The following is an 18340-nucleotide window of genomic DNA, read 5'->3' on the forward strand; positions in this document are numbered from 1 at the left end:
GGTGGAGGAACCAAACTCATCATTTACTGTAAGTACCACAGATTTCTCATTCCTACACCATGAAATATTATACTAAATTTTGCATCAGAATATAATAAAACACAAAATTATGTTGGATATTTTATATGTTTTGGATATTTTTGGATAACTATTATTAGGCTGGTCTGATAAGTTCAGGAAGACCATTGTGCAGAGATTAATATTCTTTTAGTATTAAAGATGATGTTATGATGAAATATATGCAGATTTCTTTAATCAGATATTTGTTTCACAAAATTTGGTTTGAAACTTTTTCTGAGCAAATTTGTATAGTCCAGGAAATAGCCTAAAAATGTAGTTCCTAGTTTTTTATGTTTTCACATTTAAGCAATTTTTTGGTATAAAATATAATGTTAAAACAAGTAAGTGAAATTAAAATTATTTGCAGTATCGCTGTAGTTCAACTTCCCAGTCCGTTAGTTTAAAGTGGTGAAAAGGAAGTGAAACAGACAGATGACAAAGTCTTTAACTGTATACAGATGTTACATTTCTTTTCACAAGAAAATCATCTCAGGGATGAGTTATTAACTGTCAGACATCATAAAGCAGATGAGAAGATTTCATTTAATGAACATTAATTCAACTTTTCTATTAGCTTTAAACCTTTAAAATCATGTTGCATATTGTTGTCTAATTCATATTTATGATGAGTTCCACAGGTTTTTTTTTTTTTTTTAAGATGAATTGCTTTAAATGTCAAAATGACATCAACTGTTATAGTTTGGTTTTATTAGACCTCATTTCCTCCCATGTCTCAGCTCCTCTCCTCTGTGTGATCACAGCATCACCAGCAGTGGAAGGAGGATCATCAGGAAAATGAACTTGAAATATTAAAAGTAAAAGTAGTCAATGCAGAAAAATCCTCAAATTTTAGAAACTGAAACGATCAAAACAGTTCTGTGGTGAATCATCTTATCATTTCAGCTGTACTTGTAGACCTGTATATAGTTGGATAGTTTATTTTAAAATAAAGTACAGTATACAGTATTTTTAACTACATGTGTTTTGTGTGCAACAAACTTAATTTGTAAAGTAACTATTAACTAAAGCTGTTAGATTAATGTAGTGGAGTAAACAGTACAATATTTCCTCTAAAATATAGTGGAGTAGAAGTATGAAGTAGCATGAAAAGAGAAGAGTCAAGTTAAGTACAAGTACCTCAAATTTGTACAGTACTGTAGTAAACGTACTTAGTCACATTCCACCACTGAGTATCCCTCACACAGCTACTCCCCAGTAGGGTTAACCTCTGTCATGTATCAGAAGTATCTCATGTTCAGCTGTCTGTCCTACAGTGGAAGTTAATGTTCTCCTGGTGTGTCTCTGCTCTCCCCTCCAGCTGGCCCCATGGTCAGGCCCTCAGTCTCTCTGCTTCCCCCTTCCTCTGAGCAGCTCTCAGGGGGCTCGGCCACGCTGGCCTGCCTGCTGACTGGCTACTCTCCTCAGGGAGCCGTGGTGAGCTGGGAGCTGGACGGTACAGAGGTGACAGAGGGGGTCCTGAGCAGCTCCGAGGAGGAGAAGAGTGGACGCTACAGCAGCAGCAGCACCCTGAGCCTGAGCCAGGAGCGCTGGATGTTAGGAGAGCTGTACTCCTGCAAGGTCCTCCATCATGGCCACAGCCAGACCCAGTCCCTCCACAGGAGCCAGTGTAAGGGCTAGAGGGGCTGGCTGAAGCCCAGGACAGGAGCTCTGTGTGGGGGGAGCAGGAGGAACACACCTGCTGCTCTGATCAATATGAGTTTCAATGTTTGTAGAGGAAACTAAAGCTTTGTGTGACAGAGAACAGCACTGCTGTAAAGTGTTGGACAGCAACTTAGAGAGTAATGTGTGTAGCTCAGCAGCTGGATGTGTGTGTGCTTAATAACTGTCATGTTGATGATTGATGTTGCTGCTAATAAAGCTTTCACTGATGAATGACATGATGAAGTCTTTGGTCTTTTATTTGATGAAGAGTAGTAAGAAATGTGATGGTTTCATATCTTCAGCTGATACTCCTCTCTGTGGGAAATGAAAAGCTTTGAATTGATCAATTAAATATTATTACTATTTAAAGTTGTCCTGAACTTAGAATTATATAGTGATATAAAAAAGAAAAGAATACATGTTTAATCATGATAAAAACAAAAGACAAGAACAATCCAGTTTTTCTAAATATGTGATTGGACAACAGTAAATGTGAACACAATGTGATGTAGTGCTGATAGATGTTTTTTTTAAATATTTAATATAAATAATAAAATAAGAGCAACCTGAAAAAAATATAATCAATATCTTAGTGTGAATATGTGTTTTGAGCTCTGTGAGCTCTGTGAATCACTGTGTGAACACTCCACCACTATGGTAACTCTGACAGTAATAAACTGCTGCATCTTCAGTCAGAACTCCACTGATGGTCAAAGTGAAGTCAGAGCTGCTTCCACTGCCACTAAACCGAGCTGGTGTTCCTGATTGAAGCTTTTTCGCATTTATTATTAGGAGCTTTGGAGTCTGTCCAGATTTCTGTTGATACCAGTACATTGCCTCATTGCTATTAGACCATCTGTAAACAGCTTAGCTGGTTTTACAGGTGAGAGTAACAGTGGATCCTGGAGTAAATGTCACTACTGGAGGCTGAGTCACAGTAACCTGACCGCTGCATCCTGCAGACAAAAAACAATCATTAATTTAGGGGCTGTTCGTTATTTAATTAAGGGGCCACCGGAGGAGTTTTGTGGCCTCTAACCTAAAAAGACGTGACCCAACGTGATGTGAGTAACAATTGTCCTATGACCTTCCAAAATGATTTGAAAAAGAAGCATGACCCTCCCCTTGTATGTAGGTTTGTACTTAGCAAAGAAGTACATTTACCATTTGATTTTTATAGCCATGATGAACAAGCGTTAACCTCTGCATTCTCATCTTACACATCCCACTCCTCTGTTATGGTGTGGTGGCCATTTCAGTGGATTTACTCACTAACATTGTTGTGGAAATACAATAAACACTGGAAACTAAATGCACACTTCATGCATTACTGCATTACTTCAAATACTGAGTTACTCCTCTAGTAAACTAGTATTCATATGAAATAAAACAATAAAACATTGCGACCATTCAGCAAAGGACGCTGGGATATAGGCTAACCAATTCAACACTGGTTGCTATGGACTCGTCACTAGGCTTCGTCATTGTATATTTTAGCACATAGGTAAAGCTGCCGAAGCTGAACATTATATTCCAAAACATATATGTTTATTTTTAAAGCAGATTTGAAATTACATTGTAACAATTTAACAATTCGCTCTTATGAAATCCAATCGCGGCACGGCTGTTTTGGAACGCAATAGACAGACGCTTAAATTCAACTAAAATGTAACAGTGAACAATCAGTGTTGGACCTACAGTCTGTTGAGATGCCTCTCCAAACTCACCATAAAACGTTAAGACACGTTGAGAAAAAAGATCTTGCCTTGCCTTGATTTTGCCGTAATCCAGTGACACGAAAAAAAAGTAATCCACAGCGATCAGTAGATCCACAAAAAGGTAAATGACACGGTGTATCCAGCAAGGCCGATACGAGCGTCACATTCACCAGCCAGCTCTAAACAGGTGAACGAGGCCTCTCCACTTCACCGTTTAAACAAAGTGGAATAAACGTATACAAGTCCAAATCTACACAAAACCCGCAATCAATTAGTAAGCTGACATCACATTTATATACATGGCATTTAGGAAACCTTTATTGCAAGATTGGCACGGCAAGATGTCCAGACTAGTGCAACAGTAACTTTCGTTTTTTGCGTCCTGCTGCTCCCATCGTCAGCCAGGTAATATTTTTTTTTACTAAAGCAGTATATGAACTCTGATGTATTACCTATCACCATTTAGTTGTTTTGTGTTATTTAAGATATTTATAAAATATCTGGTCATGCCAGATGTAATTATTCCACTCATTTTTTAAACAATGGAATTACCCGTTTGAGCCACCAGAGGGGCAGTGCTCCTCCTGCCCCCCCAGCAAACTCCGCGTATGCGGTCAGACCATCTGGTAGGGGGCCGAGACTGAGAGCTACATGGATAAATATGCACCAAACAAGCCACTTTGAAATTTTGCTCTTTTTATGAATAAAAAAGTTGGGTGACACCCCCCACCCAGACTAAAAAATGTTGGATGACCCTCCCCTCAGCATAAAATAAAAAGACATGACCCTCCCCTATTTTCCTCCGGTGGTCCATTCCATAAATACCGAACGGTCCCTTAGGAGTCACACCAGCAGGCTCAGAAACAGCTTTTTTCACAACACCATAACGCTGCTCAACACCAAGACCCAACACTAGCCCCTGCCCCTGCCCCGCCCCGCACCACCCTCTCTTCTTTTGCACATGGACTATGGACTGTCTGACTATGCACTTTATTAATGCACCTCAACAATGCACTATATATGATCATACTGCATTCTGTCTCTACTATTATATGGACTATGGACTGTCTGATTTCTCCGAACTCTATGCACTTTATTTGCTAATGCACTTTAATAATGGACTAACATGATCATACTGCATTCTGTTTTATGTATTTTTTAATCACTGCTATAAAGAAAAAGCACTTTTAATGATTGGACTACTGGTTAGATGTTAAACTGCATTTCGTTGTACTGGTTGTCCTTACTTGTGCAATGACAATACAGTTGAATCTAATCTAATCTAATCTTTCAGTGTGAATCTTTTTCAGTGTTTAAACTTTGTTTCTCTGCAGGTTGATGAAGATGAAGTTTCTGTAGCTTCAGTCTGATCTATTTTGTCTCTCTGGTTTTTGGTGTTTATCAGTGCCGGAGATGGTCCAGTGGTGAAGGACACGTACTGGGGATGTGGAGATGTGGGATTGAATCCCACCTAAGATATGTTAAGCAGGTGTATGTGTTGAATATGTGAGGTTTCATTTGTCTGCTCCAAAACAACAAAAACTCAAAATTTCAAACCCTGCGATCACAAAAGCCGTTCTTCATTGCGTGTTGTTTTCAACTTGTGAATTTCCAACTTTCCAGCATCAACACACAATGAAGAACAGAGAATAGCTAAGTCCATGTCAGCCCAGGTTGGTCAAGCTAGCTAGCTTAGCAAGCCAGCTAGCTTGACAGGCATTTTTGACTGATTTTGTTATCACTTTACATGATCTGCAGTGTTTTAGTCTGCAGGCTGTTTAACTGATTCTGCAGCTGATAGAGGAGCTGATCATCTGACCTCCACCTGCATAGTACTTATTATACAGTAAACCTGCCTTATTACGGCTTTTTAATGGATCATCTGCATGCTTTCAGTTACAGTTGGTACATTTTTAAGGAATAACAATCCCTAAAAGATAAAAACCTACTAAAATGCACAAAGCCTGATCACCCAAAACCAAGATTCAGGGAGATAATGTAGCAACAGAAACTGATAAACTGGAAGAAGTCCCTGCTCCAATCTGAAAATGAAACAAAAAAAACTATGACTTTGAAGAGAAGCAGAAATCACAAGGTTGGTGAGGTTACTGTCAGCTCTGTTATGTGTGTAGCTCAGCAGCTGGATGTGTGTGTGCTTAATAACTGTTATGCTGATGATTGATGTTGCTGCTAATAAACTTTCACTGATGAATGACATGATGAAGTCTTTGGTCTATTATTTGATGAAGAGTAGTAAGAAATGTAATGGTTTCATATCTTCAACTGATACTCCTTTCTGTGGGAAATGAAAAGCTTTGGATTAAACATGTAAATGTTAATGTTTCACCTTTAAAATGTGTAATGGTAGTGAAATTAGATAGTAGTAAAGAAAAGTAAATAATACATGTTTTAATTATGCCAGGAAACTTTGGCAGTAATGTGAACTTGATTTTTTAGCGAGGCAGAAATCATGAGTCAAATATGTGATCAAGCAACATTTGTCTCTTTAGCTAAATCTGAACATAACATGATGTGGTGTCATTAGATGTTTAATAATGTGTTTAAATTAAGTGATTAATGTAAATATGAAGTTTGTGCTTGGTGGGGTTACTGTCAGCTCTGTGTTCAGTGGTCTGTGTCAGAGTCTCTTCCTCTTCAGCAGCTGCAGTCGGTTCCTGCTGTAACAGCTCAGAGTCTCTGCAGTCTGACTGAGGGAGGTTTTTGTACGACGACAAATCACTGTGTGAACACTCCACCACTATGGTAACTCTGACAGTAATAAACTGCTGCATCTTCAGTCAGAACTCCACTGATGGTCAAAGTGAAGTCAGAGCTGCTTCCACTGCCACTAAACCGAGCTGGTGTTCCCGAATGACGAGTTTTCGCATATCTTATTAGGAGCTTTGGAGTCTGTCCAGATTTCTGTTGATACCAGAACATAGCCCAATCTCCATCACTATATTGATAAACCGGTCTGTTGGTTTTACAGCTGAGAGTGACAGTGGATCCTGGAGTAGATGTCACTACTGGAGGCTGAGTCACAGTCACCTGACCGCTGCATCCTGCAGACAAAAACCAATCATTCATTTATCAGCAGAAATAAATGAGAGAAAAGGCAGCACATGATGTTTGAAATGTTGCTGAGTGAATGAACCTGTAAAACAGCAGCAGGCCAGCGTCCAGATGAGGATGGTGATGAGAGTCATGGTGGTTGTGCTTTCTGCTGTGTTGACTGACAGATCTGAGTCCTGCAGTGTTGAACTCACAGGACTATAAACCTTCTCAGTTCACTGGAGGATCAGCTGACCATGCAAAGCCTCCTCTCTATGGAAATGATTTCTCTGCTCTCAACAGACTGAAGGCAACGTGGGACACAACATCAGGAGGAATACTGCTCGGATTAACAATATCTCTGATCTTAATGGAATAGAAGAATATATTGATATTAGAAGTGCAGTTGAGGATTTAAGGATGAGTTTGTGTCCACTGTGGTTGGTATGAGATGTCTATTTGTCTGCCTTTAAATTACTTACAGGGTTTACTGAAGATAAATAACATATTTCACTTCTTCTTCAAAATGTTTCTTAATTATTATTATTTAAAAGAATCATATTCATTTAACTATGTATCACTTTATATAAAACTGTGAAAAAATGACTTTGTTACAAGAAGACTAATTGTTTCTCTGTCAGGTGTAGAAAAGTAAAGCAAAATGAAAGAAATAATCTTCATTATACAATCATTTCAATCTGTATCATTATTAAAGCCTTCTATATTAAATTAAGTATAAAGTTTTCTGTGTAATGAGAAAAAGCAGAGAGTTTTCAGTGGATAGATGCTTGTTCACAGTGCAGGAGGTTTTTGTACGGCCACTCAATGAGTTTGTATCACTGTGGTACACTTTTGGTGGAGGAACCAAACTCACCGTTGACTGTAAGTACCACAGATTTTTATTTTATACAACATACAGCAGATATTTTTGCTTTTTATCAAATATTGAACAAGAATGTGATCAAGTTTAGTGTTGATAATGTCATTGATTATTTGTACTATTTTATGAAGTGAGGCTGATGTCACAATCTGAAAAGAAATTTAGCAGAAATCAATGTTAATTCAGTATTGTATCTTTAGATAATAAATTTGAATGAAACCGAATAAAATCTAGTCTTCTATTTTAAATAATAAGATGTGTTAAATATTTTCATTATAAACATTTTAATGTAGAATTTGCTGAATTTTTTTTTTTTAAACATAACCATAATTGTTATAGTTTTATATGTATATTTTTTCAAAATATTTTAAGAATTAAAATCTGATGTGGATTCCTGTTAAACGCAAATACGATTTGATCAGTAAATGCAGTTTATCTTTGTGTTCACGGTTCATTCATTTGACATGTAGTGGAAAGGAAGTGAAAGAGACAGATGACAAGGTTTGAGCTGTGTTCACATGAGTGTTTCAGCTCTGTCAGTTTAAACAGAAGAAAATCATCACAGGGACGAGTTATTCACTGTCACACATTATGGAACACATATGAAGATGTCATCAATGATCATTATCAATGAACCTTTGTAGTTGCATTTACACTTGAACCATGTGTCTGCTGGTCTGATACTGAGTGATTTATGAGAGCAACAGCAGCACAAGTTATTCTGTTTTATTTGATCAAATATGAGAAATGACCAGTATGTCATCTTTCTTTATGACCAAGCCTTCACTCTGATTCCTTTGTCTTTCCTCCCCTCCCCTCTCTCTCTCCTCCAGTGGGTGTGGTGCGGCCCACCCTGAGCCTCCTCCCCCCCTCCAGAGAGGAGCTGCAGCAGGGCAGTGCCACACTGGTGTGTCTGGCCAGCGGGGGCTTCCCCTCAGCCTGGAGGCTGGGCTGGAAGGTGGGGGGCAGCAGCAGCTCCTCAGGGGTGTCCCACAGCCTGGAGGTCCTGGGGGGGGACGCCCACTACAGCTGGAGCAGCACCCTGAGCCTCCCTGCAGACCAGTGGAGGAAGGCGGGCTCAGTGAGCTGTGAGGCCAGTCTGAATGGACAGAGCCCTGTCACTCAAAGCCTGGACCCTGACCACTGCTCAGAGTAGAGCTTCAGCAACACTTCCTGTCTGGAAATGATGCTGCTTCTTTGATAGAGATCTTGATGAAGATACACATCTCCTCTGCTCACATATTTCTGCACATTTCACAGCTCTCTACTCTGTGTTTTAGTGTGCATGTTGCTTTCTTATACTCATCTTCTGCATGTTCTTCTTAATGTTCATCACTTTTCATGTTACACTGAATTTTATTAGTTTCACTTAAAGAGAAAGTATTCATTCATCAAAATGTGGTATGAACATTAAACCATCATTAAAAGAAATTGGATTATAATGAGTCAGTGTCTTTGTATTTCTTTTATAATATAGTCATTGAATGTGAAATGAGAAATACCTTCTTGATCATCTCAGTATAACACCTGATATTATACTACAGCTCAGGATATGTTGTACTTTTTGTGCGACATTTGAATTTAAAATACTGCTTTGAGCTTGAGTTTAAAAATCTTTTTGAGTTTTTTGATTTGTGCAGTTATCAATAGAGATACTGTTAAAGTATTTGATATCAGTGGCTATAGTTCAACAAGAATTTAACTTTCCCAGTTTACTTATAAAGAGTTGAATTAACTGATAAGAATAGAAGTTTAAAAGTGTATGTGTAAGAGCATCTGTGAGTTTGTGTCAGTTGTATTTAGATTCATTGTGGTTCTGCTTGATGACTCTTGTGTTGTGTTCACTGGACCAGTTCTCCTCATCACAGTCTCTTCACCAACCCTCTGCACCTGCAGCAGGCCGCTTTCACTTCAGTCAAACTGAAGGAGGTTTTTGTACGGCTCTAAATCACTGTGTGAACACTCCACCAGTATGAGCACCCAGACAGTAGTAATCTCCAGCATCTTCAGCCTTAAAACCACTGATGGTTAAAGTGTAGTGAGAACCAGATCTACTGCCACTGAATCGAGGTGGAGTTCCAGTGAAGAGAGTTGATGAATCGTATATAAGAAGTTTGGGAGCCTGTCCAGGTTTCTGAAGGTACCAACTGAGATCAGCACCAATATTTGAACTCCCTGAGGCGCTGATGGTCACAGTCCCTCCAAGACTAACAGACTTGAATTTGTCAGCCTGAGTCAGAAAATTGTTGGCAGAAGACTCTGAAATGATAAAAGAAATGTGACCGTAAGAAGAAATGTTAGATAGCCAACAACATGGAGCAGCAGTTTAAATTATAATAATAAGAAGAAGACCAAAACACAAAGAAAACTGGACGCAAACATTAAAAGAACAAACAGAAATTGCAGCATATATATAATTCTCCCTAAATGTCAGATACACTTTCAAAATCTCTCACCCTGACTCAGAAAACCCAACATGACAAACAGAGTTATTAGCAACATCATCCTGATGCAGTTTTCAGTGTGAGTGCATGGAAACAGTTCAGACTCTCTGTGACATAAGAACTTAAAACTGTGAGGAGCAGTGATGCATTCAAATCATGCAAAACACATTTGGGTACACCTGTCCTTGTGAAACAGAAAGGGAGAGATGAGGTGGAGTCAGTAGAGGCTACATCTCCCTGTGGACTGATTAAGAACATGTAGAATCTTTGGACTTTCTGTTCCTCTTCTCTCTGCAAAGTTTCCCAAAGACTGCCATATTCTGGCTGTACAGGTTCACAACTTCATATTAACATGAGATTGATTTTGTATTCATCATTGATCATGTACTTGCTAATCCAGATGTTTCAGTTCTGACACTAGTGGACCCAAGGGTGGGGGTGGTGGGGTCCTGTTAGATACCCGTAGATCTAATATCAAAAGTGCCCTCTCTTGAGGCCCAATGTGCAATAAACGTGATAATGTGTCCTTCAGGGTTCCCTTCCTGTGGAGGAAATATGATGCAGTGCCATATAGGCTGCCCTACATTCTAAAAATCTTCCACTTGGCAATTTCCTAAATTTAAGAGTTTAAAAAAATAAATACATTTTTTTTATCTAGCGTTTAATTAGAGCCAATCCTATATTTCCTATGAAGGGTTTTTAATTCATTATGTGCATGGTTTAAGGTTTATAATAATATTTACTACTCGTCCTAAAAGAAAGACCAAACATACTGTATGTCACTCTGAGAACTGTTGTCCAGTTTGGACTGATTTCCTCCTCTATGACATTCTGAGTGTCTTTATGAAACAGACTGATCCTGGTTCAGTTTGTTCGGCTCATTCAAGGCAAGAGAAACCTTTATGAAACAGTCCTCTGAGGGTTGACAGAAGGAAAACACAAAGAGTCCAGGTGGGATTTGAACCCACAACCTTCAGACTGTAAAAATATATCTCTACCAGCTGAGCTGATAGAAATCTATGAGGTGAACAAGAATCAGACTTTGTCAACATGTTTCAGCGTGAATCTTTTTCAGTCTGTAAACTTTGTTTGATGAAGATGAAGTTTCTGCAGTTTCAGTCTGATCTTCTTTGTCTCTCTGGTTCTTTGTGTTGATCAGTGCTGGAGATGGTCCAGTGGTGAAGGACACCGACTGGGGATGTGGAGACTTGGGATCCCACCTGAGGCATATTACACAGGTCTGTGTGTGTGAGTGTTCAGTGTGTGAGGTCTAATTTGCCTCATCCAAACAACAAAAACAAAAACTTTCAAACGCTGCAATCACAAAAGACGTTCATCGATTTCAACTTGCTAATTTCAAAATTTCCAGCATCAACACACAAGGCCTTAGCAAGCCAGCTAGCTTGACAGGCATTTTTGGCTGCTTTTGTTGTCACTTTACATGATCTGCAGTGTTTTAGTCTGCAGGCTGTTCAACTGAATCTGCAGCTGATAGCTGATCTGCATGCTTTCATGCATGATTCACTCTTAATATTTGGGGATGAGCCACAAGATCAGCCATTAGCTTGTCAGGATTATTTTGAACATAGAGTTAGGATGTAATTAGATCACTAAAACCATTCATATACATAGAGCAATCATTGAATATAACAAACATGTCTGGATCCACAGTGACTCTGGAGTCAATAGAGTACACTAGAATCAGCAGGAATCTGGAGAAGCTTTTACATTTTGACCAGAAATGATGGCCTAAGAGCGAAAAGCAACATAAATTTTGACAAGAAATGAGAGCAAAGTTGCGATTGGTTTTGGGGTAGGTGGTTCAAGATAATAAAAAAAGAAATGTGTTTAAAAAATCCTGATTTTCTGAATTAGGTATAAACCACACTTTTGTAGCCGGAGGCCAGATCACTCTGAACCAAGGTCAGGGAGATAATGTAGCAACAGAAACTGAGAAACTGGAAGAAGTCCCTACTCCAATCTGAAAATGGTTGAAAAAATACTTTGAAGACAGAAGCAGAGATCACAATAAGGTTTGTGCTTGGTGGGGTTACTGTCAGCTCTGTGTTCAGTGGTCTGTGTCAGAGTCTCTTCCTCTTCAGCAGCTGCAGTCGGTTCCTGCTGTAACAGCTCAGAGTCTCTGCAGTCTGACTGAGGGAGGTTTTTGTACGACGACAAATCACTGTGTGAACACATCAGCACTATTTATCTCATGGTAACTCTGACAGTAATAAACTGCTGCATCTTCAGTCAAAACTCCACTGATGGTCAAAGTGAAGTCAGAGCTGCTTCCACTGCCACTAAACCGAGCTGGTGTTCCCGAATGACGAGTTTTCGCATATCTTATTAGGAGCTTTGGAGTCTGTCCAGATTTCTGTTGATACCAGAACATAGCCCAATCTCCATCACTATCTTGATAAACCGGTCTGCTGGTTTTACAGGTGAGAGTGACAGTGGATCCTGGAGTAGATGTCACTACTGGAGGCTGAGTCACAGTCACCTGACCGCTGCATCCTGCAGACAAAAACCAATCATTCATTTATCAGCAGAAATAAATGAGAGAAAAGGCAGCACATGATGTTTGAAATGTTGCTGAGTGAATGAACCTGTAAAACAGCAGCAGGCCAGCGTCCAGATGAGGATGGTGATGAGAGTCATGGTGGTTGTGCTTTCTGCTGTGTTGACTGACAGATCTGAGTCCTGCAGTGTTGAACTCACAGGACTATAAACCTTCTCAGTTCACTGGAGGATCAGCTGACCATGCAAAGCCTCCTCTCTATGGAAATGATTTCTCTGCTCTCAACAGACTGAAGGCAACGTGGGACACAACATCAGGAGGAATACTGCTCGGATTAACAATATCTATGATCTTAATGGAATAGAAGAATATATTGATATTAGAAGTGCAGTTGAGGATTTAAGGATGAGTTTGTGTCCACTGTGGTTGGTATGAGATGTCTATTTGTCTGCCTTTAAATTACTTACAGGGTTTACTGAAGATAAATAACATATTTCACTTCTTCTTCAAAATGTTTCTTAATTATTATTATTTAAAAGAATCATATTCATTTAACTATGTATCACTTTATATAAAACTGTGAAAAAATGACTTTGTTACAAGAAGACTAATTGTTTCTCTGTCAGGTGTAGAAAAGTAAAGCAAAATGAAAGAAATAATCTTCATTATACAATAATTTCAATCTGTATCATTATTAAAGCCTTCTATATTAAATTAAGTATAAAGTTTTCTGTGTAATGAGAAAAAGCAGAGAGTTTTCAGTGGATAGATGCTTGTTCACAGTGCAGGAGGTTTTTGTACGGCCACTTAATGAGTTTGTATCACTGTGGTGGACTTTTGGTGGAGGAACCAAACTCACCGTTGACTGTAAGTACCACAGATTTTTATTTTATACAACATACAGCAGATATTTTTGCTTTTTATCAAATATTGAACAAGAATGTGATCAAGTTTAGTGTTGATAATGTCATTGATTATTTGTACTATTTTATGAAGTGAGGCTGATGTCACAATCTGAAAAGAAATTTAGCAGAAATCAATGTTAATTCAGTATTGTATCTTTAGATAATAAATTTGAATGAAACCGAATAAAATCTAGTCTTCTATTTTAAATAATAAGATGTGTTAAATATTTTCATTATAAACATTTTAATGTAGAATTTGCTGAATTATTTTCTTTTAAACATAACCATAATTGTTATAGTTTTATATGTATATTTTTTCAAAATATTTTAAGAATTAAAATCTGATGTGGATTCCTGTTAAACGCAAATACGATTTGATCAGTAAATGCAGTTTATCTTTGTGTTCACGGTTCATTCATTTGACATGTAGTGGAAAGGAAGTGAAAGAGACAGATGACAAAGGTTTGAGCTGTGTTCACATGAGTGTTTCAGCTCTGTCAGTTTAAACAGAAGAAAATCATCACAGGGACGAGTTATTCACTGTCACACATTATGGAACACATATGAAGATGTCATCAATGATCATTATCAATGAACCTTTGTAGTTGCATTTACACTTGAACCATGTGTCTGCTGGTCTGATACTGAGTGATTTATGAGAGAAACAGCAGCACAAGTTATTCTGTTTTATTTGATCAAATATGAGAAATGACCAGTATGTCATCTTTCTTTATGACCAAGCCTTCACTCTGATTTTTTTGTCTTTCCTCCCCCCCCCCTTCTCCAGTGGGTGTGGTGCGGCCCACCCTGAGCCTCCTCCCCCCCTCCAGAGAGGAGCTGCAGCAGGGCAGTGCCACACTGGTGTGTCTGGCCAGCGGGGGCTTCCCCTCAGCCTGGAGGCTGGGCTGGAAGGTGGGGGGCAGCAGCAGCTCCTCAGGGGTGTCCCACAGCCTGGAGGTCCTGGGGGGGGACGCCCACTACAGCTGGAGCAGCACCCTGAGCCTCCCTGCAGACCAGTGGAGGAAGGCGGGCTCAGTGAGCTGTGAGGCCAGTCTGAATGGACAGAGCCCTGTCACTCAAAGCCTGGACCCTGACCACTGCTCAGAGTAGAGCTTCAGCAACACTTCCTGTCTGGAAATGATGCTGCTTCTTTGATAGAGATCTTGATGAAGCTACACATCTCCTCTGCTAACATATTTCTGCACATTTCACAGCTCTCTACTCTGTGTTTTAGTGTGAATGTTGCTTTCTTATACTAGTCTTCTGCATGTTCTTCTTAATGTTCATCACTTTTCATGTTAAACTGAATTTTATTAGTTTCACTCAAAGGAAACCATTCATCAAAAATGTGGTATGAACATTAAACCATCATTAAAAAAATTGGATTATAATGAGTCAGTGTCTTTGTATTTCTTTTATAATATAGTCATTGAATGTGAAATGAGAAATACCTTCTTGATCATCTCAGTATAACACCTGATATTATACTACAGCTCAGGATATGTTGTACTTTTTGTGCTACATTTGAATTTAAAATACTGCTTTGAGCTTGAGTTTAAAAATCTTTTTGAGTTTTTTGATTTGTGCAGCTATCAATAGAGATACTGTTAAAGTATTTGATATCAGTGGCTATAGTTCAACAAGAATTTAACTTTCCTAGTGTACTTATAAAGAGTTGAATTAACTGATAAGAATATAAGTTTAAAACTGTATGTGTAAGAGCATCTGTGAGTTTGTGTCAGTTGTATTTAGATTCATTGTGGTTCTGCTTGATGACTCTTGTGTTGTGTTCACTGGACCAGTTCTCCTCATCACAGTCTCTTCATCAACCCTCTGCACCTGCAGCAGGCCGCTTTCACTTCAGTCAAACTGAAGGAGGTTTTTGTACGGCTCTAAATCACTGTGTATACGCTCCATCACTATGAGCACCCAGACAGTAGTAATCTCCAGCATCTTCAGCCTTAAAACCACTGATGGTTAAAGTGTAGTGAGAACCAGATCTACTGCCACTGAATCGAGGTGGAGTTCCAGTGAAGAGAGTTGATGAAGTGTATATAAGAAGTTTAGGAGCCTGTCCAGGTTTCTGAAGGTACCAACTGAGATCATCATCAATATCTGAACTCCCTGAGGCGCTGATGGTCACAGTCCCTCCAAGACTAACAGACTTGAATTTGTCAGCCTGAGTCAGAAAATTGTTGGCAGACGACTCTGAAATGATAAAAGAAATGTAACCTTGAAAATCAGCAGGTTAGATTATAATACATTAGAGATTAATCAAACCACAATATGAGATTCATTTTCCAAAATCTCTCACCCTGACTCAGAAAACCCAACATGACAAACAGAGTTATTAGCAACATCATCCTGATGCAGTTTTCAGTGTGAGTGCATGGAAACAGTTCAGACTCTCTGTGACATAAGAACTTAAAACTGTGAGGAGCAGTGATGCATTCAAATCATGCAAAACACATTTGGGTACACCTGTCCTTGTGAAACAGAAAGGGAGAGATGAGGTGGAGTCAGTAGAGGCTACATCTCCCTGTGGACTGATTAAGAACATGTAGAATCTTTGGACTTTCTGTTCCTCTTCTCTCTGCTGTTTCTGTCTTTGCAAAGTTTCCCAAAGTCCTTTGTGCTCATAAAGAGATACAGATCGCCCTCTGCTGGTTGTCCAGGTGAAATATCTTCACATGGACATGAGATTGATTTTGTGTTCATTATTGATCATGTACTTCAATCTGTTAATCCAGATGCTTCAATTTGGACACTTTGATGCCCTTCATGGTGAGAAACCACAATAAGAGAAGCCTTTATGAAACAGTCCTCTAAATGTTGAAAGAATGAAAAGACAAAAAGTCCAGGTGGGATTTCAACCCACAACCTTCACACTGTAAAACTGCATTTTTACCAGCTGAGCTGACAGACATCTATGATGTGTAGTGACTCTCACACAGAGAAGAATCAGACTTTGTCAACATGTTTCAGTGTGAATCTTTTTCAGTCAGTGTGTGTGTGTGTGTGTGTGTGTGTGTGTGTGTGTGTGTGTGTGTGTGTGTGTGTGTGTGTGTGTGTGTGTGTGTGCGTGCGTGTGCATGTGCGTGTGCGTGTGTGTGGTTTCATTTGTCTGCTCTAAAACCCTGCGATCACAAAAGCCGTTCGTCATTGCGCGTCGATTTCAACTTGCGAATTTCCAACTTTCCAGCATTAACACACAAGGACAGAACAGAGAACAGGTAAGCTCATGTCAGCCCAGGTGGGACCAGTAAGCCAGCTAGCTTGACAGGCATTTTTGGCTGATTTTGTTATCACTTTACATGATCTGCAGTGTTTTAGTCTGCAGGCTGTTCAACTGACTCCAAAATACAGTATCTCTTTCATTTAAAAACTTTGACTTCAAATTGATCCACATCGAACGCAACTGACAGTTTGATTCACTTTCATTTCCCTTCTTGTTTTCATGACCACCGAGTAGAGACACAACATGAGGTGCTGCTGAAACACATAAGTCTGCTCTCCGAATCTTGATTTTTGTTTCATATAAAAGCCTTCAGAAGTACACTTCAGAAATACATTCATCATGTATATTCATCATGCACACTGTATTTAGTTGTATTGCCTGTTTTCTGCATAAATGTGCAACACTATGTCACAAAGTGTACTTTAGATTATGTGTAAAAAGAGTCTGTATTCATTTTTATTGTTTCTTGTGACTGTGTGCATAATTGAACATCTGGAGCTGTAAAAGGGACATGAACATCTGAGTTTCACTTCCCATTTTGATTGTGGCTGAACTTGATGAAGTTTCTGTTAAGTTGTGCTTTGGGTGACTGTGCTATTTCCAGGTGAGCCGTGGTGCATATCAGAATCTCCTGCAGCAGGTCACAGCTTCAACACAGTGATCTGTATGCAATCTAATTTGAGGGAGGTTTTTGTATGACTCTGTATCAGTGTATATGATATGCTCCCATACAGTTGTAATCTCCTGCATCTTCATCCTGGACTCCACTGCTGCTGAAACGACTCAAAGTACCAGATTGACTGCTACTTATTTTGTAAAACAGCCGTTTGGGAGTTCGCCCAGGTTTCTGCAGCTACCAACTGAGATCATCATCAACTCCTGTACTGGCTGTGCAGCTCAGAGAGGCCGGCTCTCCCACACCAACAGAGTTTGATACAGGAGATTGAGTCAAGGTTGGATTGGTCATCGACCACGTTGGGTGGTTTGTTGCTCGGAGGTCGAATTGTCGCCCACTAACCACAAGGTGGGCGGATCTATCCCAGGCTCCTCCAGCCACATGTCAAAGTGTCCCTGAGTAAGACGCTGAGTCCCAAGTTGCTCCCCAGACGCTGAATGTATAACTGTCCACTGCTCCTAATATTTACGATAGGTTAAATGCAGTAATAGAATTTCACTGCATTGTACTGTTTGTATGTGACAAATAAAGTTTGTAAGAAAATAAAACTTTGCATGTAATATATTATATCAAGAACAGTTCTAACATAAAACCAACAGTATATTTAAAGGTTGGTTAGTGCACTTGCTATACAGTCAATTACATCAAATCAGTATCTCACCCTGAAATTGGACTGCCAGTATCACCAGGAAAACCTGTAACATCTTCATTATGGATGTATGCTTGTGTGAGATAAAATAATGAAATTATGTTTTACTTGGCATAAGACTTGGCGCCTAAAAACCAGCTGATGTGCAGGGAAGCACAACAGATATTCAAATTATGTATGTGGGTGGACACGCATGTGCCTGTGAGAGTTGTCTATGTTTCTGCCACATAAAGATGAATACTGCTATGCTATCTTGTGTCAAAATAGGATAATGTAAATTAATTTGAATCATTCACATTATGGACAGAACACAGCCCCCACCCCATCTCTGCTTTATAGGAGCAAGATCCTCAGAGTCTTTGTAGACATTTTGTATGACTGTAGATGTTTTTTTTTCTATTTAAAGTAGTTTTTAGTCTCTTTATGGCTATGTTTTTTTGACCCTTTGAGGTTGATTTGTCTCTCTCTGTGGTCGTTTGGTGTCTCTTAGAAGTAGTTTCCTTGTGTGTAATATTTTTTGTCATTTTGCGTCTGTGTTA

General features: G+C 39.2%; 3 gene segments (V, D, J or C); 1 reads left to right on the forward strand and 2 right to left on the reverse strand.

Annotated features, from left to right (window-relative positions):
* Positions 1 to 6051: 6051 nt before the first annotated feature.
* Positions 6052 to 6761, reverse strand: LOC116057524. The segment is given in 2 exon segments: positions 6052 to 6502; positions 6595 to 6761. Coding segments are annotated over 2 exon segments (378 nt in total).
* Positions 6762 to 11838: 5077 nt separating this feature from the next.
* On the reverse strand, positions 11839 to 12596 carry LOC116057521. The segment is given in 2 exon segments: positions 11839 to 12329; positions 12422 to 12596. Coding segments are annotated over 2 exon segments (387 nt in total).
* On the forward strand, positions 12592 to 14599 carry LOC116057518. The segment is given in 3 exon segments: positions 12592 to 12762; positions 13122 to 13200; positions 14026 to 14599. Coding segments are annotated over 3 exon segments (426 nt in total).
* The last annotated feature ends 3741 nt before the right edge of the window (positions 14600 to 18340 follow it).

Source organism: Sander lucioperca, chromosome 18 (genome assembly GCF_008315115.2).
Source record: "Sander lucioperca isolate FBNREF2018 chromosome 18, SLUC_FBN_1.2, whole genome shotgun sequence".
NCBI lineage: Eukaryota > Metazoa > Chordata > Actinopteri > Perciformes > Percidae > Sander > Sander lucioperca.